At 50.2% G+C, this 26,803-nt stretch overlaps 1 protein-coding gene across 5 annotated transcripts in view; it reads right to left on the bottom strand.

The window, feature by feature from the left end:
- Nucleotides 1–8,574: 8,574 nt before the first annotated feature.
- The window catches only part of CCM2 (CCM2 scaffold protein), a 52,544-nt gene continuing 34,315 nt past the window's right edge, over nt 8,575–26,803 (bottom strand). For 2 of the 5 annotated variants that reach the window (XM_088463177.1, XM_088463176.1), the window contains exons 3-11: nt 25,309–25,488; nt 21,146–21,229; nt 16,284–16,467; nt 15,512–15,648; nt 15,279–15,414; nt 12,673–12,727; nt 11,411–11,522; nt 10,974–11,112; nt 8,575–10,421 (exon numbers count right to left, since the gene is read on the bottom strand). In XM_088463177.1, coding sequence (XP_088319303.1) covers nt 10,120–10,421; nt 10,974–11,112; nt 11,411–11,522; nt 12,673–12,727; nt 15,279–15,414; nt 15,512–15,648; nt 16,284–16,467; nt 21,146–21,229; nt 25,309–25,488 — 1,329 coding nt within the window. In that variant the 3' untranslated portion in view covers nt 8,575–10,119. The remainder of the gene's footprint in view (nt 10,422–10,973; nt 11,113–11,410; nt 11,523–12,672; nt 12,728–15,278; nt 15,415–15,511; nt 15,649–16,283; nt 16,468–21,145; nt 21,230–25,308; nt 25,489–26,803) is intronic. The other 3 variants (XM_088463179.1, XM_088463180.1, XM_088463181.1) reach the window with 2 other exon arrangements.

Genomic DNA, 26,803 nt, shown 5'->3' with positions numbered 1-26,803 from the left:
CGCAGTATCCAGCAGTAATAACAGCACCTCAGTCTGGTCCCATCACACCGCAGTATCCAGCTGTAATAACAGAGCAGCACCTCAGTCTGGTCCCATCACACCGCAGTATCCAGCAGTAATAACAGCACCTCAGCCTGGTCCCATCACACCGCAGTATCCAGCAGTAATAACAGAGCAGCACCTAAGTCTGGTCCCATCACACCGCAGTATCCAGCAGTAATAACAGAGCAGCACCTCAGTCTGGTCTCATCACACCGCAGTATCCAGCAGTAATAACAGCACCTCAGCCTGGTCCCATCACACCGCAGTATCCAGCAGTAATAACAGAGCAGCACCTCAGCCTGGTCCCATCACACCGCAGTATCCAGCAGTAATAACAGCACCTCAGTCTGGTCCCATCACACCACAGTATCCAGCAGTAATAACAGCACCTCAGTCTGGTCCCATTACACCGCAGTATCCAGCAGTAATAACAGCACCTCAGTCTGGTCTCATCACACCGCAGTATCCAGCAGTAATAACAGAACCTCAGTCTGGTCCCATCACACCGCAGTATCCAGCAGTAATAACAGAGCAGCACCTCAGTCTGGTCCCATCACACCGCAGTATCCAGCAGTAATAACAGAGCAGCACCTCAGTCTGGTCCCATCACACCGCAGTATCCAGCAGTAATAACAGCACCTCAGTCTGGTCTCATCACACCGCAGTAACCAGCAGTAATAACAGCACCTCAGCCTGGTCCCATCACACCACAGTATCCAGCAGTAATAACAGAGCAGCACCTCAGTCTGGTCCCATCACACCACAGTATCCAGCAGTAATAACAGCACCTCAGTCTGGTCCCAACACACCGCAGTATCCAGCAGTAATAACAGAGAAGCACCTCAGTCTGGTCCCATCACACCGCAGTATCCAGCTGTAATAACAGAGCAGCACCTCAGTCTGGTCCCATCACACCGCATTATCCAGCAGTAATAACAGCACCTCAGCCTGGTCCCATCACACCGCAGTATCCAGCAGTAATAACTGTACAGGACCTCAGCCTGGTCCCATCACACCGCATTAACCAGCAGTAATAACAGAGCAGCACCTCAGTCTGGTCTCATCACACCGCAGTATCCAGCAGTAATAACAGCACCTCAGCCTGGTCCCATCACACCGCAGTATCCAGCAGTAATAACAGCTCCTCAGTCTGGTCCTATCACACCGCAGTATCCAGCAGTAATAACAGCACCTCAGTCTGGTCCCATCACACCACAGTATCCAGCAGTAATAACAGCACCTCAGTCTGGTCCCATCACACCGCAGTATCCAGCAGTAATAACAGCACCTCAGCCTGGTCCCATCACACCGCAGTATCCAGCAGTAATAACAGCACCTCAGCCTGGTCCCATCACACCACAGTATCCAGCAGTAATAACAGCACCTCAGTCTGGTCCCATCACACCGCAGTATCCAGCAGTAATAACAGAGCAGCACCTCAGTCTAGTCCCATCACACCACAGTATCCAGCAGTAATAACAGCATCTCAGCCTGGTCCCATCACACCACAGTATCCAGCAGTAATAACAGCACCTCAGTCTGGTCCCATCACACCGCAGTATCCAGCAGTAATAACAGCACCTCAGCCTGGTCCCATCACACCGCAGTATCCAGCAGTAATAACAGCACCTCAGCCTGGTCCCATCACACCACAGTATCCAGCAGTAATAACAGCACCTCAGTCTGGTCCCATCACACCGCAGTATCCAGCAGTAATAACAGCACCTCAGTCTGGTCCCATCACACCGCAGTATCCAGCAGTAATAACATCACCTCAGCCTGGTCCCATCACACCACAGTATCCAGCAGTAATAACAGCACCTCAGTCTGGTCCCATCACACCGCAGTATCCAGCAGTAATAACAGCACCTCAGTCTGGTCCCATCACACCGCAGTATCCAGCAGTAATAACTGTACAGGACCTCAGCCTGGTCCCATCACACCGCATTAACCAGCAGTAATAACAGAACCTCAGTCTGGTCTCATCACACCGCAGTATCCAGCAGTAATAACAGCACCTCAGCCTGGTCCCATCACACCGCAGTATCCAGCAGTAATAACAGAGCAGCACCTCAGTCTGGTCCCATCACACCGCAGTATCCAGCAGTAATAACAGAGCAGCACCTCAGCCTGGTCCCATCACACCGCAGTATCCAGCAGTAATAACAGAACCTCAGTCTGGTCCCATCACACCGCAGTATCCAGCAGTAATAACAGCACCTCAGTCTGGTCCCATCACACCGCAGTATCCAGCAGTAATAACAGAGCAGCACCTCAGTCTAGTCCCATCACACCACAGTATCCAGCAGTAATAACAGCACCTCAGCCTGGTCCCATCACACCACAGTATCCAGCAGTAATAACAGCACCTCAGCCTGGTCCCATCACACCACAGTATCCAGCAGTAATAACAGCACCTCAGTCTGGTCCCATCACACCGCAGTATCCAGCAGTAATAACAGAGCAGCACCTCAGTCTAGTCCCATCACACCACAGTATCCAGCAGTAATAACAGCACCTCAGCCTGGTCCCATCACACCACAGTATCCAGCAGTAATAACAGCATCTCAGCCTGGTCCCATCACACCACAGTATCCAGCAGTAATAACAGCACCTCAGTCTGGTCCCATCACACCGCAGTATCCAGCAGTAATAACAGCACCTCAGCCTGGTCCCATCACACCGCAGTATCCAGCAGTAATAACAGCACCTCAGCCTGGTCCCATCACACCACAGTATCCAGCAGTAATAACAGCACCTCAGTCTGGTCCCATCACACCGCAGTATCCAGCAGTAATAACAGCACCTCAGTCTGGTCCCATCACACCGCAGTATCCAGCAGTAATAACAGCACGTCAGTCTGGTCCCATCACACCGCAGTATCCAGCAGTAATAACTGTACAGGACCTCAGCCTGGTCCCATCACACCGCATTAACCAGCAGTAATAACAGAACCTCAGTCTGGTCTCATCACACCGCAGTATCCAGCAGTAATAACAGCACCTCAGCCTGGTCCCATCACACCGCAGTATCCAGCAGTAATAACAGAGCAGCACCTCAGTCTGGTCCCATCACACCGCAGTATCCAGCAGTAATAACAGAGCAGCACCTCAGCCTGGTCCCATCACACCGCAGTATCCAGCAGTAATAACAGAACCTCAGTCTGGTCCCATCACACCGCAGTATCCAGCAGTAATAACAGCACCTCAGTCTGGTCCCATCACACCGCAGTATCCAGCAGTAATAACAGAGCAGCACCTCAGTCTAGTCCCATCACACCACAGTATCCAGCAGTAATAACAGCACCTCAGCCTGGTCCCATCACACCACAGTATCCAGCAGTAATAACAGCACCTCAGCCTGGTCCCATCACACCACAGTATCCAGCAGTAATAACAGCACCTCAGTCTGGTCCCATCACACCGCAGTATCCAGCAGTAATAACAGAGCAGCACCTCAGTCTAGTCCCATCACACCACAGTATCCAGCAGTAATAACAGCACCTCAGCCTGGTCCCATCACACCACAGTATCCAGCAGTAATAACAGCATCTCAGCCTGGTCCCATCACACCACAGTATCCAGCAGTAATAACAGCACCTCAGTCTGGTCCCATCACACCGCAGTATCCAGCAGTAATAACAGCACCTCAGCCTGGTCCCATCACACCGCAGTATCCAGCAGTAATAACAGCACCTCAGCCTGGTCCCATCACACCACAGTATCCAGCAGTAATAACAGCACCTCAGTCTGGTCCCATCACACCGCAGTATCCAGCAGTAATAACAGCACCTCAGTCTGGTCCCATCACACCGCAGTATCCAGCAGTAATAACAGCACGTCAGCCTGGTCCCATCACACCGCAGTATCCAGCAGTAATAACTGTACAGGACCTCAGCCTGGTCCCATCACACCGCAGTATCCAGCAGTAATAACAGAACCTCAGTCTGGTCTCATCACACCGCAGTATCCAGCAGTAATAACAGCACCTCAGTCTGGTCCCATCACACCGCAGTATCCAGCAGTAATAACAGAGCAGCACCTCAGTCTGGTCCCATCACACCGCAGTATCCAGCAGTAATAACAGAGCAGCACCTCAGTCTGGTCCCATCACACCACAGTATAAAGCAGTAATAACAGCACCTCAGTCTAGTCCCATCACACCGCAGTATCCAGCAGTAATAACAGCACCTCAGCCTGGTCCCATCACACCACAGTATCCAGCAGTAATAACAGCACCTCAGTCTGGTCCCATCACACCACAGTATCCAGCAGTAATAACAGCACCTCAGTCTGGTCCCATCACACAGCAGTATCCAGCAGTAATAACAGCACCTCAGCCTGGTCCCATCACACCGCATTAACCAGCAGTAATAACAGCACCTCAGTCTGGTCTCATCACACCGCAGTATCCAGCAGTAATAACAGCACCTCAGTCTGGTCCCATCACACCGCAGTATCCAGCAGTAATAACAGCACCTCAGCCTGGTCCCATCACACAGCAATATCCAGCAGTAATAACAGAGCAGCACCTCAGCCTGGTCCCATCACACCGCAGTATCCAGCAGTAATAACAGCACCTCAGCCTGGTCCCATCACACTGCAGTATCCAGCAGTAATAACAGCACCTCAGCCTGGTCCCATCACACCGCAGTATCCAGCAGTAATAACAGAGCAGCACCTCAGTCTGGTCCCATCACACCGCAGTATCCAGCAGTAATAACAGCACCTCAGCCTGGTCCCATCACACCGCAGTATCCAGCAGTAATAACAGAACCTCAGTCTGGTCCCATCACACCGCAGTATCCAGCAGTAATAACAGAGCAGCACCTCAGTCTGGTCCCATCACACCGCAGTATCCAGCAGTAATAACAGAGTAGCACCTCAGCCTGATCCCATCACACCACAGTATCCAGCAGTAATAACAGCACCTCAGTCTATTCCCATCTCACCGCAGTATCCAGCAGTAATAACAGAGCAGCACCTCAGCCTGGTCCCATCACACCGCAGTATCCAGCAGTAATAACAGCACCTCAGTCTAGTCCCATCTCACCGCAGTATCCAGCAGTAATAAGAGCACCTCAGCCTGGTCCCATCACACCACAGTATCCAGCAGTAATAACAGCACCTCAGCCTGGTCCCATCACACCACAGTATCCAGCAGTAATAACAGCACCTCAGTCTGGTCCCATCACACCGCAGTATCCAGCAGTAATAACAGCACCTCAGTCTGGTCCCATCACACCGCAGTATCCAGCAGTAATAACAGCACCTCAGTCTGGTCCCATCACACCGCAGTATCCAGCAGTAATAACAGCACCTCAGTCTGGTCCCATCACACCGCAGTATCCAGCAGTAATAACAGCACCTCAGTCTGGTCCCATCACACCGCAGTAACCAGCAGTAATAACAGCACCTCAGCCTGGTCCCATCACACCGCAGTATCCAGCAGTAATAACAGCACCTCAGCCTGGTCCCATCACACCGCATTAACCAGCAGTAATAACAGAACCTCAGTCTGGTCCCATCACACCGCAGTATCCAGCAGTAATAACAGCACCTCAGTCTGGTCCCATCACACCGCAGTATCCAGCAGTAATAACAGCACCTCAGCCTGGTCCCATCACACCGCAGTATCCAGCAGTAATAACAGAGCAGCTCCTCAGCCTGGTCCCATCACACCGCAGTATCCAGCAGTAATAACAGCACCTCAGTCTGGTCCCATCACACCGCAGTATCCAGCAGTAATAACAGCACCTCAGTCTGGTCCCATCACACCGCAGTATCCAGCAGTAATAACATCACCTCAGCCTGGTCCCATCACACTGCAGTATCCAGCAGTAATAACAGAGCAGCTCCTCAGCCTGGTCCCATCACACCGCAGTATCCAGCAGTAATAACATCACCTCAGCCTGGTCCCATCACACCGCAGTATCCAGCAGAAATAACAGAGCAGCTCCTCAGCCTGGTCCCATCACACCGCAGTATCCAGCAGTAATAACAGCACCTCAGCCTGGTCCTATCACACCGCAGTATCCAGCAGTAATAACAGCACCTCAGTCTGGTCCCATCACACCGCAGTATCCAGCAGTAATAACAGCACCTCAGCCTGGTCCCATCACACCGCAGTATCCAGCAGTAATAACAGCACCTCAGCCTGGTCCCATCACACCGCAGTATCCAGCAGTAATAACAGAGCAGCTCCTCAGCCTGGTCCCATCACACCGCAGTATCCAGCAGTAATAACAGCACCTCAGTCTGGTCCCATCACACCGCAGTATCCAGCAGTAATAACATCACCTCAGCCTGGTCCCATCACACAGCAGTATCCAGCAGTAATAACATCACCTCAGCCTGGTCCCATCACACCGCAGTATCCAGCAGTAATAACAGCACCTCAGTCTGGTCCCTCACACCGCAGTATCCAGCAGTAATAACAGCACCTCAGCCTGGTCCCATCACACCGCAGTATCCAGCAGTAATAACAGCACCTCAGTCTGGTCCCATCACACCGCAGTATCCAGCAGTAATAACAGCACCTCAGCCTGGTCCCATCACACCGCAGTATCCAGCAGTAATAACAGCACCTCAGTCTGGTCCCATCACACCGCAGTATCCAGCAGTAATAACAGCACCTCAGCCTGGTCCCATCACACCGCAGTATCCAGCAGTAATAACAGCACCTCAGCCTGGTCCCATCACACCGCAGTATCCAGCAGTAATAACAGCACCTCAGCCTGGTCCCATCACACCGCAGTATCCAGCAGTAATAACAGCACCTCAGCCTGGTCCCATCACACCGCAGTATCCAGCAGTAATAACAGCACCTCAGCCTGGTCCCATCACACCGCAGTATCCAGCAGTAATAACAGCTCCTCAGCCTGGTCCCATCACACCGCAGTATCCAGCAGTAATAACAGCACCTCAGCCTGGTCCCATCACACCGCAGTATCCAGCAGTAATAACAGCACCTCAGTCTGGTCCCATCACACCGCAGTATCCAGCAGTAATAACAGCACCTCAGCCTGGTCCCATCACACCGCAGTATCCAGCAGTAATAACAGCACCTGAGTCTGGTCCCATCACACCGCAGTATCCAGCAGTAATAACAGAGCAGCTCCTCAGCCTGGTCCCATCACACCGCAGTATCCAGCAGTAAAATAACAAACTTCTAAACCTACAGAAATTGGCCTAATCAATGTTGGCTGCCAGGGATTCTACTCTGACCTCAAAAGGAAATAAACGCTGATGATCGCGGAGAGTGCGCAGGTAACCCAGACTGCGTCCGTTCCCACGCTGGTAACGCCAGCTCTGCTAATCCACGTCACAGACTCACCTGAGATCATTCAGGTGTGGATTAACATATGATAAATACTACAGAGCGAGGAAACTAGGACACGATTAGTACATCTATCCACCCGCGGGTGATGTTTCACCTATACGTCAGCATCTAGGACTTCTGCTGCCCAGGGAATAGTTACCATTGCGTATAGCAGCTAAACATCGATGGTTAGATCCAGACAGACTGACGGAGGTTCCGGTTCTGGATGCGGAATGAACGAAATGTCCCAGGTCTAAGCGACTCTGTGGAAAAACCTTAATAACTGCTAAATCTGTATATCCATTTATATCTCTTCCACATAATGACACCACCAGGGATTCTCGGCCACCCATGAAAGTTATTTCACCTGCTAACAAAGGAACTGGCATCTGTATAGCATACGGTATACGGAGGTGGTTAATAAGACCTAGCAAATGATCTGCTCCAAAGCAATGACAAGAATACCTGAGCGTCACCGTGGGAAGTGGGTGCAATTAACACCTGTAATACAGAGCTATATGGTGAGATGTGGAGTCAACATGCTGAATAATAGAAAATAAATGATGTACCAGGTGACTGGTTTCAGCCAATCGCAGCCTGGCATTTAATATGATTTAACATAATGTGAAAGGGACTGAGAAGGGCGAGGACAGGTTTTAGTCTGGGGATTTGCTGGTGTATACGCAGAGTGAAAAGCGTGAGACGCAATAATATTACAGTTATCGCCCCTTTGCTGGTCTATAATGCTTTCATATAAAACGTCTCACGCGGTCATAACACATTAAGTATGTCAGTATCTGAGCAATCGGATCACTGTAACGATAGTCCGTCATATCTACATCCGGAGCAATCTGTGTCACACACGAGCAGAATGCACGCGTGAAATTAATATGAACGTATGTAGATAATGTATATAAACAGTGAGTTCTGTGTTTATGAGGAGAACTTGTGTATTAGATGGAATCATTCCCCCCCATCCTGTATATTATTATGGCATCAGAAGTCACCAGGACGTCTGCGACAACCTCCGGCTTCTATATGTAACAGAGCAGCGTGTGAGGGATCAGGGGACTCGCTGGCTGGCGCTGTCCCCTGCTCTGTGGGGAGGACAACATTGAAGGGGATTCCCATCCAAGGTTACTTATAAATAAAAAATATAAGTATTAAAATGTCAGCAGTGTTCTGTCCCTGACGCCAGAAACGGGAAACGACTGGATATTCACCTTTTATTAGTCTGTAATTATTGAGGGACTGAGACACCCCCCCAATCTGAGGTCCAAACGCAGCATCAGCAGAAATGTTCACGAGCTACAGCCAGGAACATACTTCATGAAAACCCTCCAAACAGATTACATTTACTGAGGATAGTATTGTGATCCTACGGTTTTCTGGGGTGGGGAGGGGGGCTTTTTTGGGTGCGGAGGCATGCCCACGTTCTCAGGTGCTCATTAGACACGATTCTGTGAGCTGTCTGACTTACTTACTGGTCACCGGTCATGGCGGAGAGACGCTGGGGAGGGGGGACTACCATTACAGCACAGGTGATTGTAATCACTGTCCCATTGCAGTCACACCGGTCTCTCATCTCTCTTTCCGCCATGACAGGCGGATCACAAATGTAGGTAGCTGACTGGAGGGGGAAGTATCATTATGATAAAAACCAATAAACACAGCACACGCGGTAAATAGCTTTGTGCGCAGAAACCCATAAATGGACCTAAATTCCTCAATATTCATTAATCTGTAGGAAGGAAGCGAAAAAAAACCCCAAAAATACATATTGTTGTTTTATGCAGACTTTACCCAACCTACCAAACCCTGAAGCAGCCGCTGCGCTGTGACGTGACGCGTGACGCGACAAGCTTTGGCACTGGGGCAGTAACGTCATTACTAAGACAAATGGTGGAACTGGGATCCACGCAGCGCTGTAACATACAAGCAGCAAGATTGGCCAATCCTTGTAAACAGCATAGACATTGTATAAACCGTGTAACAAAACAATATAAATACAACGTGTACCCAGGGTTACAAGCCTGAGATCCAGCTTGTGTAACTGCCCTACCACGGGGCACCCTCCTCTCCCTCCAGCAATACGCTCCTTGCCCGGCAACCCTGTCCTTGTAAACGCAGGGTCCCGGGACTTGCAAACACTGGTGAGTATAAAATATACAATAGCACACATTGAGGGGGAAATAAAACACAAGCGCACACCAATCATCAACATGGAACATAAACTCCGCGCTCATTCCTTCAAACGCCAGCGGCGAGCCGGCCTGCGCATTTCACAGATTCACATTGTGGTAAACTTCTCTTCACCCAAATATTATATAGAAGTCTCGAGTGTAACAATGGATAGCGTCCATGTGCAAAGTAGAAAACGGTCACTTCATGGTATAAACCCCCTCCGGCCCGAGGCGCAAAGAGGGGTCTCGCATAGGAGTTGTAACAAATGCACTTTAGGATATAAAAGTTCTCCCGTCTCTCATGTACACTTTAAAGGCCCAACAAAACTTGGGCACCATCATCGCTCTCTCTCGGATAACTTAAGGTAATGTTATGGTGACGAATCCCAATGAAATGCCCATGGGGTTAATGTAAAAACGATGTGAATGCGGCTCGCTGTTGGCGGTAGCAGATTCCGCATCAGCGCCTCCATAAAGGCATGGAAGTACTCGCCCTCGGAGGCTACCTTTGCCGCTGAGCCAGTAACTGCTGGTGAGGAGACGCCACAGACTCGCTCTCTAACACCTCCAGGAGTCATGAATAGTTAGCGGGTCCTGGTGGCAGGTCTTGGTCCAGGCTACACCCGAGAGCCTCGATGTCATTACTTATGTCAGAAATCATTCGATCCCATTCGTCTCCTTCCGATGGCGCCGACTGCTCGTCCGAGCTCTCAGCTGCGCCGTTGCCGTTTGTGGTGGAGTTCGAGGCGGTGCTCATAGTCCGTCTGTACCTCCCAAAGCTGTCTGTGATTATCCCCCGTCCGTCCTTCACGCCGATGGTTTCCAGGAAGTTCTCAAAATGCTGGTTGTCCTTCTCGGGAATGAACGGCCGGAGACCTGCGCAGAAGGAAGAGAATGTAACAGCTGGACGGCCATTAACCTGACAACCTGCACGTGGTCTCCAAAGCCACGACACTTCTCTCTGACTCCCGTGTAAGGTGGCGCCACACGTGGGACTATGATCTAACTGCTCCCTGCGGGCACACTCAGGTGACTGGGGACATCACAGGAGCCCATATGCTCTGGGCAAGAGTGCCCCCATTAACTTCAATGTGCCAGCAATCGAGGTGCCCGCTTCATACACCCTGGTGACTGTAGAAGATAAATCTAGAAGTTAACCCCTTCATGACTGGTTACAGTGATCTAAAATTTTAAAAAAAGCATCTGACCCAACCCACTACAATACACGGTGCCGGTTTCTACCTATCACCAGTTATTCATTTGCTGACATCGCCGCTAACCCATTACTCCAACAGTCCATAGACTGAAAGGAGGGACTGGGCCAGCAGCACCCAATGTGATCTCTGCCCCACACTGCCTGCACCAGTTATATATGCGCCATCTGTCGAATGCTGCCCAAGGTTCCCCTGACCACTGGTCTCTCCTTACCGAGTAGCAGGAACTTCCTGCTGTCCCCGTACAGCTGGCGGAGGTTGATGCAGAACTCGTGGATGGAGGCGCCGTTCCGGTACTCGTGGATGAGCATCGCAAACTGCTGGATTTCTTGTGAGGAAAGTTTGGTTCTTAACTGTTAAATGAGACAAAATAAAAGATCAGCGATGGAAAAGTGAGAAACCACCAGCCACGGAACAATAAACGGCCACATAATCTGAAGTAAAGCCCACGGATCCCATGGCGCTACGGCCGGGGGATGCCTTCTAAGGCTTTGCAGGTGGCCATCAGGATCTGGGTCCCCATTGTGATTGGTCACATTGCCGCAGGTTGTAGAATGCCAGAAATAAGGTTACTGCTCCGTTATGAAGGTGCAGACTCACTAGTCACACGACCTTAGAGCGGCCTATCCCGTCTCGTGCACGTGGCCTTACCGTCATCATATAGTCATGCAGCAGTTCCGCCGCCGTGGCGCTCAGCTCACTCTCGCTGGCCGTCTTGTTATGAGGAGAGTTCCCATCGCCATCCACGGAGCCCTGGAAAGAGCTATTGGGAAAATAGCGGAAACACTCATTACAATGGAGTCAGTGCCCGCAAACTGCCCACATCCCAGGATAGGAATAAAGATGGAGGGCCTGGTGCGGAGGCAACATTTGGCCGCATGTGTGCACAAATATAAAGGTGCATCGTTTTCGGCCTGACTCTTAAGAGCAGTCAAAGTTGTTGTAGGCCCGGACAGCCATATCAGGACCACGTACTACTGTGGTTATCTGCACGGCTTCAAGCGCCCATTCCCTGTACGCGCACCTGAGAATGGCGCAGGGCTCTGGCTACCAGCCCACAAAGTAGCGGAATAGCCGCCTAGTTACCACCAGGGCTGTGGATTCAGAACTCTCCTATTTCACTAAACCCCGACTCCTTCATAAATGGCCAACGTAGGGTAATATAAATCAATGTAGATTATTAATAACAAATTGTAGCACAGGCATATTCATCACCACCACATAAATCATCAGCTACAATACATTTATTATATTTTTACATATTTTATTAAAAGCTACAATTCTCTCTTCCTCTCGTTTTCAACAGAGCTTTATTGTTCCCCAAACAGAGAACAACCAATGCTGTGCTGGTATTAACTTTATTGTTCTCCAAACAGAGAACAACCATGCTGTGCTGGTATTAACTTTATTGTTCTCCAAACAGAGAACAACCAATGCTGTGCTGGTATTAACTTTATTGTTCTCCAAACAGGGAACAACCAATGCTATACTGGTATTAACTTTATTGTTCCTCAAACAAAGAACCACCACCACTGTGCTGGTATTAACTTTATTGTTCTCCAAACAGAGAACAACCACCGCTGTGCTTGTATTAACTTTATTGTTCTCCAAACAGGGAACAACACTGCTGTACTGGTATTAACTTTATTGTTCCCCAAACAGAGAACAACCACAGCGGTGCTGGTATTAACTTTATTGGCTTGCTCCTCCTGCCGTATAGTATTTTTTTCTGCAAGATTACGATCAGAGCCATGTGATCAGAAGTGCATGACACTGCTCTGTGGGCGCGCTTTAGAGTAACGAATCATAGAAGACTGTACATGAACTAATGCGATCACCGATACATAAACATATATGTTATTAATTTTAGTTGGCGTCAGTATATTTTGTGTAGTGTAAATAACGATACTTACAAGGCTCCGACTTCCTCGTAGGCCTCCTTCCCCTCCAGCTTGCTGGAAGAGTCATCTGAAATGAGCAACGTACGAGGGTCACACACATCCCGGATCTCAGGGAAACAGAGGACACAGGGGTCTATTTATCAAGCAGTCAAAAGTGTGGAGAAGTGACAGGTGGAGAAGTTGCCCATAGCAACCAATCAGCTTTGAAGTAGCATTTATTAAGTACAGTGTATTAAACAATAAGTAGGAGCTGAATGGTTGCTATGAGCAACTTCTCCATTGGTCGCTTCTCCACGCTTTTCACGGCTGATAAATAGACCTTGCAGTCTGGTGTCATTACCTGCCCCCCTGCAGCCAAATTACTATGTTTTGCTGCCATCGCCAACACGTACCAGAGCGTGTCGGGGAACGCAGACTAATATTATTATTGACCATTATATATAGGCTGCCATATGTGGTCAACAGCGCTGTACAGAGGGCACACAACAATACAGTACACGGTACAAATGTACAAGACAGTAAACAAATAACGCTAAAACTCTCAACACTTATATAGCCGGGATGTATATAATGGGGTGCAAGGCATATAGTCAGCGCAAACATGTGCCCATTAGCGTGGGCACAGCTCACAGGTTTACAGCCACTGAAAGAAGTAGAAAGATAATAGAGGAGTGGAGTACAGAGAGAGCCCAAGGAGGAAAGGGCACAGCGCAGCAATTGGTAATGAGACCAGGAGGGCCCTGCTCATTGGCGCTTACAGTCTAAAGGCCGGACCACACTAGACGACGTCTAGTGTGAATCGACCTCTTAAGTGATGGGATCTGGCGTGGCGCTGGCATCGGCAAGTGCCGATGCCAGCAGCGACGATGCAATGGCAGGGGCAGTCATTAACCATGGCGCAATGTAGCCAACGACGCGTGGGAGCGGGCTTCATCAGCGACATTCGCAGGTACACATTGGCTGATGTGCCCGATATGTCGCTCCAATCTGCTGGATTGGGCAACATATCACTTAGTGTGTACCTGGCATGAAGGGATGGGGCAGACAAATGGTTGGCACATGGGGTGAGCCAGTGTAGGGGGAGCTAAGGGTAAGAGTGGGAGAGATGGATGACGAAAGGGGGCGAGGTGGTGACAGGGTTAAGTGGTGGACGGATAGGCTTTTATGAACAGGTGGGATTTCAATGACAGTTTGAAGCTGGGGGAAATTCTGAGGAACGAGGGAGATGGTGTTTGGGAGTGAGAGGTAATTACTAGAGGGGAGGAAAGATGGAGATCATTGGCTGACCAGAGACGGCAGCAGGGAGTATATATGAAGAAGAGGGCTGAGGTGTAGGGAGCTGTGGAGTTGGAGAGGGCCTTGTACATGAGGGTGAGGTGTCTGAAGAGGGTTCTGTAGGGGAAGGGAAGCCAGGCTTGGCAGAGAGGGGAGGCAGATGTGGAGCAGCAGGAGAGGAGGGTAAGTCTAGCTACAACATTAAGTACAGATTGGAGAGGAGCAAGTAGGGAGCAGGGGGAGGCCAGTAAGGAGAGAGTCTCAGTAGTCCTGACAACAAATGGTCTGTGAGTGGAGAAAAGTTTTGGTGGCATCCTGGGAGAGGAAGGGTCTGATGCCAGTGACGTAGCTGAGCTGGGAGCGGCAGGATAGGGCAAGAAATGGAATGTGGGGGCAAAGGAGAGGGAGAACTATAATCTGTAACTCAGGGGTCCCATTAATGGGCTTGTGAGTGGGGTCCATCTATACACTAACAGCTGTCACAGGGCCTGATTCAGAGCCGCTCGTAAGCGGCCGCTCGTTCGTTCCGAGCGATGTTTGCCCAACTGCGCATGCGTACGGATTTTAATACGCATGCGCGAAGCAGTCAGTGCGGTCGAAAATCGTTTGTTCGCTAAATAGCGAATGCCTGCTATTTTGAGTGACAGGAGGAGGCGTATGTGGGTGGTAACAGAGGAAGGTGCTTGAAAACGGGGAGTGGAGATCCGACCGCAGGCGCGCTTAAAGGTCAAAACGGGCGTTTTATGGATGTGCATAATTAATACAGCAGCGTCATTGACCACGTCACTGGGTTATTTTATAGCCAGAACTGCTCGCAAGATTGTGGTAGGAAAAACCAACCACAAGAATAGCGAGCAGTTCATACGCTGGTCGATATACTCGATTAGTCTAATAAATAGCGGACATGACGTAGGATGCGAGCGGCCAGGGGGCGTAGTTATCCAAAAAACGACTGCAAGTTTGGTTCGCTCGTTCAGACATGGAGGCGTCAACAGACCGCAAAGAGCAAACGGTTCATTTGAATAGCCACCCCCTTTTCTTGAACGACCGTCCGCAAATAGCGTCCGGCTCTGAATCAGGCCCACAGTCATAATGCAGGCTGTACATTACAGAGGTGTATATCACCTGGATCTGCCCCATCCAACCAAGCTCTGTTCATAATGAGGTTGTCCAGCCTCCCATTACTTCCTATATATTCATATATCCTTTACAAACATATACAGTATACAAGAAAGGCAACGACATCTAACCCCAGCGGCATCATTCCCAATATAGAAAACGGAACCGGCGCTCAGATCTGTACAGTATGGGGAGCAGTCTCGGTTTACGTCCCGCTCACGTACCGCTGTGTAAGGACATATGGCGGGTGGGAGTGGACGCACCATCAAATATGGCCCTGTCTAGGAAGTCGATGGTGGATTCCGTGTACACGATCTGGAAGACCTGTCCCAGCAGCGAGCACAGTTCCTCCGCGGCCGCCTGCAGGCAGAGAAGACACAGAAGAGCGGTCACACCTCACACGACAGGAGAGTCGATGGGAACACTGGTAACAATGGGAAAAGGTGGGGGCCATTACTTTACTCTCAGTAGCCAGGATAACCAGACAGCACGATTCTACGGGGCCCGTCCCGCACTCACACAGGGATCCGGAGGTAAAGACTTTGGCACTCTCTGCGGACAGGCTCTGGCTGGGAGAGATCCCGGGATCCTGTGCTATACGGCAAGGAGAGGAGAGAAGACAGCGGGTTAGACGGTGGCAGTTTATCAGCTCTTATACCCACCAGACACTGGCGCTGCCCCAGCACTGCAGAGAGATAGCAGAAATCGGGAGGGGCTGCAACTTGTTTCATGAGGGTCTTACAATGATGCGGCTGTTCTTTACTGTACAGTTATTTGTGTAGCGTGTAAATGCCGGTGTATCCTCACACACCTATCCTTTCTGTGCCTTTTGGCGCGAGACACCTGGTGCAAAAAACTTGCATGGCGCGGTTAAATCCGTGGCGCTCCAGACAGGGCGATCTGGTGCCATTTGAGGCCGGGTGTATGTGGACTCATCTATATGCACTTATTTATTATTACACAACATAATCAAGCTGGTCGATGTTGGCCCAGTGCGCATGCGCGAGACCCGGATAGCGATGGCCAAGCCGTCGCTATGGATCTCGCTACAAAGGGGGCGTGCTGTCGATGGTGAGTGACAGCACACCCTTTGGTGGGCGTGCCGGGGAGGTGGCTGGCCAGACATAGGAGTTCCCAAGGGAACGCCTACCGTCTGGGGCTGGCCCCACTGACATCACAAGTGGTGTCAGTGGGAGTGCTCTCGGCTCTGATACAACACGGCACCTCACCCGTTTTCAGCAGCACCAAATGCAGACAGTCATCTCGGATGTAGGAGACGGCAGCGATGTCGTGAATGGGCACTCTGAGTATGACGTCCTCGCCGTCCCTCCACACCACCTTGACGTTGTACGCAGACAAGCTGATGAGCGCGTCGTGTTCCTGGGTCAGCTGAGCTGGGAGCTGGTGCAGTCTCTGTGTATAAAGCACAGTGGCCTCAGGGGTTAACGGGATGCAGTCAAATCTTACAGGACAACACACATGCATAGAAACAGCACAGATTCAGGGCCTGATTCAGAGCCGGACACTCTGACAGAGCGCTCGCTCTGAATCAGGGACGGGCTATTTTTTTCTGCAGTGACCTCCTGGCCGCTCGCATAGCTGTGGGTGACCACCCACAGCTATAGCGAGCGGCCAGGAAGATGGTCGCGATGGTCAAGACCATCGCGACCATCGGGCTTCAGACGAGACCCTTGTGGTAGGGTCTCGTTGCCGCAAGCCCCAGAGAGATTTCGGCTCTATCAGAGCCGAAAGCTCTCCCACTGACATCACTCGTGATGTCAGTGCGGCCGCCCCCAGACAGTAGGCGTTCTCATGGGAATGCCTCCGTATGGGCAGCCACTCCCCCGGCCCGCCCACCAAAGGGGGCGTGCTGTCACTCAACATCGACAGCACGCCCCCTTTGGTACGAGACCCGTAGCGACGGATTGCGCGTCGCTATCCGGGTCTCGCGCATGCGCACGACAGAGCCGGCTCCGTCGTGCGCATGTGCTCTGGGCCACCATTGACCCGGTTGCGAGTGCTCAGCGCTTGCGACCGGGTTTGAATCAGGCCCTCTGTTCCAGCAGCCAAAATCATTGTGGCAGACCCTATAAATCCATGGAAACATGTATGAATAAGGTGGATAATCCTTAGGCGATGATGAGAAACAGGTCACATAATAAATGACAGTAATATTAACTCAGAGAATTATACGCTCATGGGGAACCCTCTGCTTTGTTCTTCTTTGGTACTTTACTTATAAAAACACATCAGAAGATCAGCTGTGCGTACGCAGGTGGCTCTTCCCTGGAGTCCACGTACATCGGCTTTATTTTAGCTAGATGTAAGAAACTTTGCTCCTAATAATGAACAAGTAAAGAGAGAATTCGTCTAACAGAATTTACAATCCGGAAAACATCTTCTTATATAATACACAATATATAGCGTGTATAAGCTTATATAAGCGTGTAATAAGGTCTGTACCCTGCAGTGCCAAAAGTCATGGGATAGGTGCCTAGTATCGTGTAGGACCCTCTAGCCCGGCAAAGCGCAGCAACGCAACGTGGCATCAATTTCACAAGTGGACGGAAGACCTCTGGAGAGATGTTGACCCCTGCCGTCAGGATTTCTTCCCACAGCTCCCTGATATTTGTAGGTGCAGGATCTTGGGTGTGAATGGACCTCTCCACCATGTCCTAAAATTGCTCGATTTGGGTTCATGTTAGGCGAACGTGGCGGCCACACCATTCGTCAGAACTCTCCATAATGTTCTTCAAACCAATTCTGGACAACTTGGGACCGATGACACTGCATTATCCTGCTGGAATATTCCATCATTGTGGGGGTACATGGGAGTCCACGAAAGGCTGCAAATGGTCATCAAGCAGTGCGACGTAGTGGTTACCGGTCAATGACATGTCCAGGTGGACCAGCTGACCCAACCCATGCCACGTGCACACACCCCACACCATTATGGAACCACCACCAGCCTGCACGGTGCCTTGATGACAACTGGGGTCCATGGCCTCATGGGGTTTGCGTCACACCCGAGCACTACCATCAGCCCAGAACAACAGGAACAGCGATTCATTGGGCCACGCCACATGTTACCAGTCCTCCAGGGTCCAATTAGCAACATCGCGAGTCCAGGTGAGGCGCTGCGTCTGGTGTCGTAGTGCTCACAGGGGTGCTCTGGTGGGCCTTCTGCATATCCCATGGAAGCTAAAGACTTCTGCACTGTCCTGCTGGATATGCATCTGGTACCTTCTGCATTGTATGTGGATGTGATGTGAGCCAGGGTCGCTTGTCCGTTACCATGGACAATTCTAGCCAGACGCCGCTGGTCACAATCATTAAGCACCTGTGGTCGGACACTGCGTTGTCCACGGTGGGTGGTAATACCATCCATGAGGTATTCCCGGTAGACACGACTCCATAGAAAAAAGGCTGAATGTCCGCACGACAACGGAAATGGAATGTCCCATTCGTCTCCTATTCGTCAGGCACCCACTATCGTACACTATTCGAACACTGATAAATTTACGTCACCTTGCCACGAGCAGCCTAGCCGGTGTTCAAACTGACTCATGAGATGCCAGATTACACCTGATGCAGGTCTGGCCATTTCCAAGATGTCACAGTACGGTGGCACAACCTACCATTTCCTGTACATACTGCTATCCCGTGGCTTTTGGAACTTATGTGCATGTTATAAAGTTAGCTAGATTCCCGGGACCACCCGCAGAGCACACAGCTTTCAATAACAGCGGTCTTTTATGGCACGTCTGCTCTCCCGTTTCAGCCCCTTCAGGGATCTTTGTCAATGTGAGTTCAGTTACCACAGGGGTCGTATTTACAATCAGGAACGGATCAGAGTGATGTCAGACTCCTTTCTGCACTCATGAATTTAAATGGTATAAAACTCATTGGTGTAGACTATAAAGCTGCAGAGATTAATATCACTATATAACAGTATGTGTATGTCATTATAAAGACAGGCCGGGGCGGAGAGAACTTTATCATACAGACGCTATTACACGCCATATAACAGGGTGGTATCCGGTACTAGTACAAGGACTAGAACAGCTGCTAGAAGTAATCTGTGTTCATTGTAATGTGATTTTTTTAACATATTAAAGTAATCTAGGATAACGCAGCAGATCGGTGCTTTGGGTTTATTGGTTCACATGTGAGGAACACGCTAAGAAAAGCCGATATACGGGAACATCACGTACTTCCATGCAGTTGATCATCTGATTTTTGTAATTACCAATGGGGGAATAATGAAAATCAACAGAGGATTCCCTAATTTGCCTTTTAATGCACCATGAATTTATATTACTGAGATTTATTATGTGACCAGTCTTCCATAAGCGCCCGAGGATTACAGGCTGTACTTAGACAACACACTCAGTACAGGAGATTTTTACATTAATCATTTGTATAAACCTTTGTTAAACAGTTTCCCATAAAACACGCAGTAGCAGCAGGATCCCAGCGCTGGTAGTAACTGGATACATAAATAAGTGTACCCGAAAATGGTATCCGGTCTTTAGGTCTACATTGTCTATATACACAGTGTTTAGGTACACAATGGAAGATAGGCAATAGACAGGGACCGAAGGTCGACAGGGTCTGAAGGTCGACAGGCAAAAGGTCGACAGGGTCAGAAGGTCGACACACTAAAGGCAAACTGGTAACAAGGTCGACAGGTACGAATGTCGACAGGCTGAAGGTCAAAGGGACTGAAGGTCGACAGGGTCATTGGGTCGACACTCAGTCGACATGCAAATGGTCGACACATGTTTTTGTTTGATTTTTGCCCTAAACTTTATTCCTAACCCTCCTCTTGGTGCCTAACCCGAAGTGCCTAACCCTAACCGTCAGAGTAAGTGCCTAACCCCCCAAAAAATAAAGGTGTCGACCATTTGACTATATAAGTGTCGACCTACTGCCTGTCGACCTTCATACTAGTCAACCCGTCGGAGTAAGTGCCTAACCCTAAAAAAAAAAAAAGTGTCGACCATTTGACTATATGAGTGTCGACCTACTGCCTGTCGACGTTCAGACCAGTCGACCTTTAGTGTGTCGACCTTATGACCCTGTCGACCTGCCTGTTGACGTTTAGTACCTGCCGACCTATTCCCTGTCGACCGTCAGTCCCTGTCGACCTTGTTACCAGTCGACCTTCAGACTCTGTCAACCTCCTTCAGTCCCTGTCTATGTATTGCCTGTCTATCTTCCATTGCCTACCTAAACATTGTCTATCTAGACAATGTAGACCCAATGAACCATACCCCCCGAAAATACAGCTGTCTACAGATGGCGTAGAACAGTGTTGTGGTTGTAATTAGCTGCAACTTTCCCAGCCAATCATCACCAAGCGTCGTGTCGCACAATTGCAGCACGGTCACATAGAATTTATTGCGCCAAACTTACATTGCTCCCCCTAAATCACCTCACAATAATAATAGGGGTGATTCAGCTGTTTTAGTGGGCCCCGCCGCACACTACCGCCCGTCACTTTATACAGGGCGATTTGCAATTGTTGTTTTGGTGCCCATTCCTTTGTCATGCTGGTCGTGCCCAAATAGACCGGGTTACGCGGCTAAACTCATCTATACGATCGGGCGCAACAAGGACAATGTGAGAAAAGCCGGACTTTTCACAAATTTCTGCTCGCACAAATAACGGGCGCCCGTTGTATTCGCGCCCGAACTGAGCAACAATTGAATAGTTTCCACTGAGTGCAGGGCGCCCAAAAACAATTGAATTTCCCCCATATAACCAGCACTTCTGTACATTTGGATAAAAAGATTTACAAAAGGAAGCGGGACGGAGGTTACACTGGAATATTTCATGTATTACAGGTGGAGCTTATTTAAAGGGAAAACAAAGAGTTTATAAGCAGCTTTTATGGCATGGCTACAGGGCACAGTGTTATACCCCAGAGCACGGACGGGCACCCTAAGAAATATATATCGGCCACAAACTCCCATAGAACACAGGGGACAAATTAACGTGGAGCAAATCAACTCTCAAACCGCAAAATGGTTTCTAAGAACGGATCTCTGTACAATGTGCGTGTAATCCGCTCCGCAGGGCTCCTCACCTTAGCATTGTCCAGGAGCTGCAGGATCTCTGTCCGGCTGGAAGGATTGAGGTATCCGGGAATAGAGGTCAGCTGCCCCAAATACTAGAGGTAGGGAGATATAATTATTATTAATAATAATAATGTATTACAGTCAGGTGCATAAATATTGGGAAATTTGACAGAATTTTCATATTTTGGCCTCTATTCACAACCACAATGGCTTTGAAATGAAACAAACAAGATGTGCTTTACCTGCAGACTTTCAGATTTCATTTGAGGGTAATTCCATCCAAATTAGGTGAATGGTGTAGGCATTACAACGGTTTCTATATGTGCCTCCCACTTTTTAAGGGGCCAAAAGTAATGGGACTATCAACTCAAAAGCTATTTCATGGACAGGTGTGGGTTATTCCCTCGTTATTTCATTATCAATTAAGCAGGTAAAAGGTCTGGAGTTGATTCTAGGTGTGACATTTGCATTTGGAATCAGTTGCTGTCGACTCTCAATATGAGATCCAAAGAGCTGTCACTAACAGCGAAGCAAGCCATCATTAGGCTGAAAAATCAAAATAAACCCATCAGAGAGATAGCAAAAACATTAGGTGTGGCCAAATCAACTGTTTGGAACATTCTTAAAAAGAAAGAACGCATCGGAGAGCTCAGCAACACCAAAAGACCCGGAAGACCACGGGAAACAACTGTGGTGGATGACAGAAGAATTATTTCCCTGGTGAAGAAAAACCCCTTCACAACAGTTGGCCAAATCAAGAACACTCTCCAGGAGGTAGATGTAAATGTGTCAAAGTCAACAATCAAGAGAAGACTTCACAAGAGTGAATATAGAGGGTTCACCACAAGATGTAAACCATTGGTGAGCCACAAACACAGGAAGACCAGATTAGAGTTTGCCAAACAATATCTAAAAAAGCCATTACAGTTCTGGAACAACATCCTATGGACAGATGAGACAAAGATCAACTTGTACCAGAGTGATGAGAAGAGAAGAGTATGGAGAAGGAAAGGAACTGCTCATGATCCAAAACATACCACCTCATCAGTGAAGCATGGTGGTGGTAGTGTCATGGCGTGGGCATGTATGGCTGCCAATGGAACTGGTTCCCTTATATTTATTGATGATGTGACTTTGACAAAAGCAGTAGAATAAATTCTGAAGTGTTTCAGGCAATATTATATGCTCATATTCAGTCAAATGCTTCAGAACTCATTGGACGGCGCTTCACAGTGCAGATGGACAATGACCCGAAGTATACTGCAAAAGCAACCAAAGAGTTTTTTAAGGCTAAAAAGTGGAATGTTATGCAATGGCCAAGTCAATCCCCTGACCTGAATCAGATTGAGCATGCATTTCACTTGATGAAGACAAAACTGAAGGGAAAATGCCCCAAGAACAAGCAGGAACTGAAGACATTTGCAGTAGAGGCCTGGCAGAGCATCACCAGGGATGAAACGCAGCGTCTGGTGATGTCTATGCGTTCCAGACTTCAGGCTGTAATTGCCTGCAAAGGATTTGCAACAAAGTATTAAAAAGTGAAAGTTAGATTTAGGATTGTTTAGTTTGTCCCATTACTTTTGGCCCCTTAAAAAGTGGGAGGCACATATAGAAACCGTTGTAATTCCTACACCATTCACCTGATTTGGATGTAATTACCCTCAAATTAAATCTGAAAGTCTGCAGTTAAAGCACATCTTATTTGTTTCATTTCAAAGCCATGGTGGTGGTGACTAGAGGCCAAAATCTGAAAATTCTGTCAATGTCCCAATATTTATGCACCTGACTGTATATATACGCACATATTATAGGGGTTCATGGAGTAACCTTGCGTATTAGTAGGAATAATGCACTCATACTGTATTATTAAGAAATACTAAGAGCAGGGCCGTTGCTAGGGTAGTGCGGCCGATGCTATCGCACAGGGCACCACAGGTCAGGGGGCGCTGTTTTGGCCTGTCACATTTCTGTTTATTATCAGTCTCACTTGTAGCTTCCTTTTATTTCATCCCCAGCGTCTCCCCTATCTCTTCCCCGGCCCTTCCCCATGAGGCCATGGCCCTCTCTCAGGTGCACTATATTATGTCCCTATTTATCCCCAGCATCTCCTGGCCTCCCCTATCTCTTCCCTGGCCCTTCCCCATGAGGCCATGGCCCTCTCTCAGGTGCACTATATTATGTTCCTATTTATCCCCAGCATCTCCTGGCCTCCCCTATCTCTTCCCCGGCCCTTCCCCATGAGGCCATGGCCCTCTCTCAGGTGCACTATATTATGTTCCTATTTATCCCCAGCATCTCCTGGCCTCCCCTATCTCTTCCCCGGCCCTTCCCCATGAGGCCATGGCCCTCTCTCAGGTGCACTATATTATGTCCCTATTTATCCCCAGCATCTCCTGGCCTCCCCTATCTCTTCCCTGGCCCTTCCCCATGAGGCCGTGGCCCTCTCTCAGGTGCACTATATTATGTCCCTATTTATCCCCAGCCTCTCCTGGCCTCCCCTATCTCTTCCCCGGCCCTTCCCCATGAGGCCATGGCCCTCTCTCAGGTGCACTATATTTTGTTCCTATTTATCCCCAGCATCTCCTGGCCTCCCCTATCTCTTCCCCGGCCCTTCCCCATGAGGCCGTGGCCCTCTCTCAGGTGCACTATATTATGTCCCTATTTATCCCCAGCATCTCCTGGCCTCCCCTATCTCTTCCCTGGCCCTTCCCCATGAGGCCGTGGCCCTCTCTCAGGTGCACTATATTATGTCCCTATTTATCCCCAGCATCTCCTGGCCTCCCCTATCTCTTCCCCGGCCCTTCCCCATGAGGCCGTGGCCCTCTCTCAGGTGCACTATATTATGTCCCTATTTATCCCCAGCATCTCCTGGCCTCCCCTATCTCTTCCCTGGCTCTTCCCCATGAGGCCATGGCCCTCTCTCAGGTGCACTATATTATATCCCTATTTATCCCCAGCATCTCCTGGCTTCTCCTATCTCTTCCCCGGCCCTTCCCCATGAGGCCATGGCCCTCTCTCAGGTGCACTATATTATGTCCCTATTTATCCCCAGCATCTCCTGGCCTCCTCTATCTCTTCCCTGGCCCTTCCCCATGAGGCCATGGCCCTCTCTCAGGTGCACTATATTATGTCCCTATTTATCCACAGCATCTCCTGGCCTCCCCTATCTCTTCCCTGGCCCTTCCCCATGAGGCCATGGCCCTCTCTCAGGTGCACTATATTATATCCCTATTTATCCCCAGCATCTCCTGGCCTCCCCTATCTCTTCCCTGGCCCTTCCCCATGAGGCCATGGCCCTCTCTCAGGTGCACTATATTATGTCCCTATTTATCCACAGCATCTCCTGGCCTCCCCTATCTCTTCCCTGGCCCTTCCCCATGAGGCCATGGCCCTCTCTCAGGTGCACTATATTATATCCCTATTTATCCCCAGCATCTCCTGGCCTCCCCTATCTCTTCCCTGGCCCTCCCATGAGGCTCAGATGCACTATATTATGTCCCTATTTATCCCCAGCATCTCCTGGCCTCCCCTATCTCTTACCTGGCCCTTCCCCATGAGGCCGTGGCCCTCTCTCAGGTGCACTATATTATATCCCTATTTATCCCCAGCATCTCCTGGCCTCCCCTATCTCTTCCCTGGCCCTTCCCCATGAGGCCATGGCCCTCTCTCAGGTGCACTATATTATGTCCCTATTTATCCCCAGCATCTCCTGGCCTCTCCTATCTCTTCCCTGGCCCTTCCCCATGAGGCCATGGTCCTCTCTCAGGTGCACTATATTATGTCCCTATTTATCCCCAGCATCTCCTGGCCTACCCTATCTCTTCCCTGGCCCTTCCCCATGAGGTCATGGCCCTTTTTTGGGTGCATTATGTCCCTTTGAAAAATGAGGGGGGCGCCAATGCTCTCTCTGTCACAGGGCACCAAAAAGTCTAGTTACGGCTCTGGCTAAGAGACCATGTCTAGCTTGCAGCCTCACCCGATATGGTCACAGTGACTTACACCCATACAATGGAAAGCAGAGAGACCCTTATCCCATATATATATAAACACATTCCCCAGTATATGACATACGTATATCCCTTATGTGAAGCCTGCGGACGTTGCTATGCATGACTCGCTCAGACAGACAGATGAATATTGGGATAACACATAGGAGCAGGGGCCGCTGTACCTTGACTTCTTTCTCAATATAATCATTGAGCAGCAGGTCAGGCTCCACGCGATGCTCGGGCTGCGACGCTGGCACCGTGTGTAGAGGCCTCCGTTCCGTCACCTTCTCCTGAGCCTTCTTGTCTCGCCCCTTCTCCCCCTTCTGGAAGACCCGTTTAAATGGGGACACGATTCCAGGCTGCTGGGAGAGAGGACCGACGGACATAAATAGGGCTCCCCCTATGTGAGCTAGGACTGCCGTCATCTCTGTAATCTGTCAGGTTACCGGGTATAAAGCACTTTATACAGTCATACAGTCCTACTGTGAGCGGCACAAAGCTCCATAGGTCACACTACACATGGGAGATTTACACGGGATAGGTGTCTGCGAATCTCCCGCCTTCCCTGGCCTAGCTACCAGTGAGTCTCCCGCCTTCCCTGGCCTAGCTACCAGTGAGTCTCCCGCCTTCCCTGGCCTAGCTACCAGTGAGTCTCCCGCCTTCCCTGGCCTAGCTACCAGTGAGTCTCCCGCCTTCCCTGGCCAAGCTACCAGTGAGTCTCCCGCCTTCCCTGGCCTAGCTACCAGTGAGTCTCCCGCCTTTCCTGGCCTAGCTAACAGTGAGTCTCCCGCCTTTCCTGGCGTAGCTACCAGTGAGTCTCCCGCCTTCCCTGGCCTAGCTACCAGTGAGACTCCCGCCTTTCCTGGCCTAGCTACCAGTGAGTCTTCCACCTTCCCTGGTCTCCCGCCTTCCCTGGCCTAGCTACCAGTGAGTCTCCCGCCTTTCCTGGCCTAGCTACCAGTGAGTCTCCCGCCTTTCCTGGCCTAGCTACCAGTGAGTCTCCCGCCTTTCCTGGCCTAGCTACCAGTGAGTCTCCCGCCTTCCCTGGCCTAGCTACCAGTGAGTCTCCCGCCTTTCCTGGCCTAGCTACCAGTGTGTCTCCCGCCTTCCCTGGCCTAGCTACCAGTGAGTCTCCCGCCTTCCCTGGCCTAGCTACCAGTGAGTCTCCCGCCTTCCCTGGCCTAGCTACCAGTGAGTCTCCCGCCTTCCCTGGCCTAGCTACCAGTGAGTCTCGCGCCTTTCCTGGCCTAGCTACCAGTGAGTCTCCCGCCTTCCCTGGCCTAGCTACCAGTGTGTCTCCCGCCTTTCCTGGCCTAGCTACCAGTGAGTCTCCCGCCTTTCCTGGCCTAGCTACCAGTGAGTCTCCCGCCTTCCCTGGCCTAGCTACCAGTGTGTCTCCCGCCTTTCCTGGCCTAGCTACCAGTGAGTCTCCCGCCTTTCCTGGCCTAGCTACCAGTGTGTCTCCCGCCTTTCCTGGCCTAGCTACCAGTGTGTCTCCCGCCTTCCCTGGCCTAGCTACCAGTGAGTCTCCCGCCTTCCCTGGCCTAGCTACCAGTGTGTCTCCCGCCTTTCCTGGCCTAGCTACCAGTGAGTCTTCCGCCTTCCCTGGCCTAGCTACCAGTGAGTCTTCCGCCTTCCCTGGCCTAGCTACCAGTGAGTCTTCCGCTTTCCCAGGTC

Source organism: Taudactylus pleione, unplaced genomic scaffold (genome assembly GCF_031769625.1).
Source record: "Taudactylus pleione unplaced genomic scaffold, aTauple2 ptg001330l, whole genome shotgun sequence".
In the NCBI taxonomy this organism is placed as follows: Eukaryota; Metazoa; Chordata; class Amphibia; order Anura; family Myobatrachidae; genus Taudactylus; species Taudactylus pleione.
The sequence above is the reverse complement of the archived record's forward strand: the minus strand, read 5'-3'. Positions and strand labels throughout refer to the sequence as shown.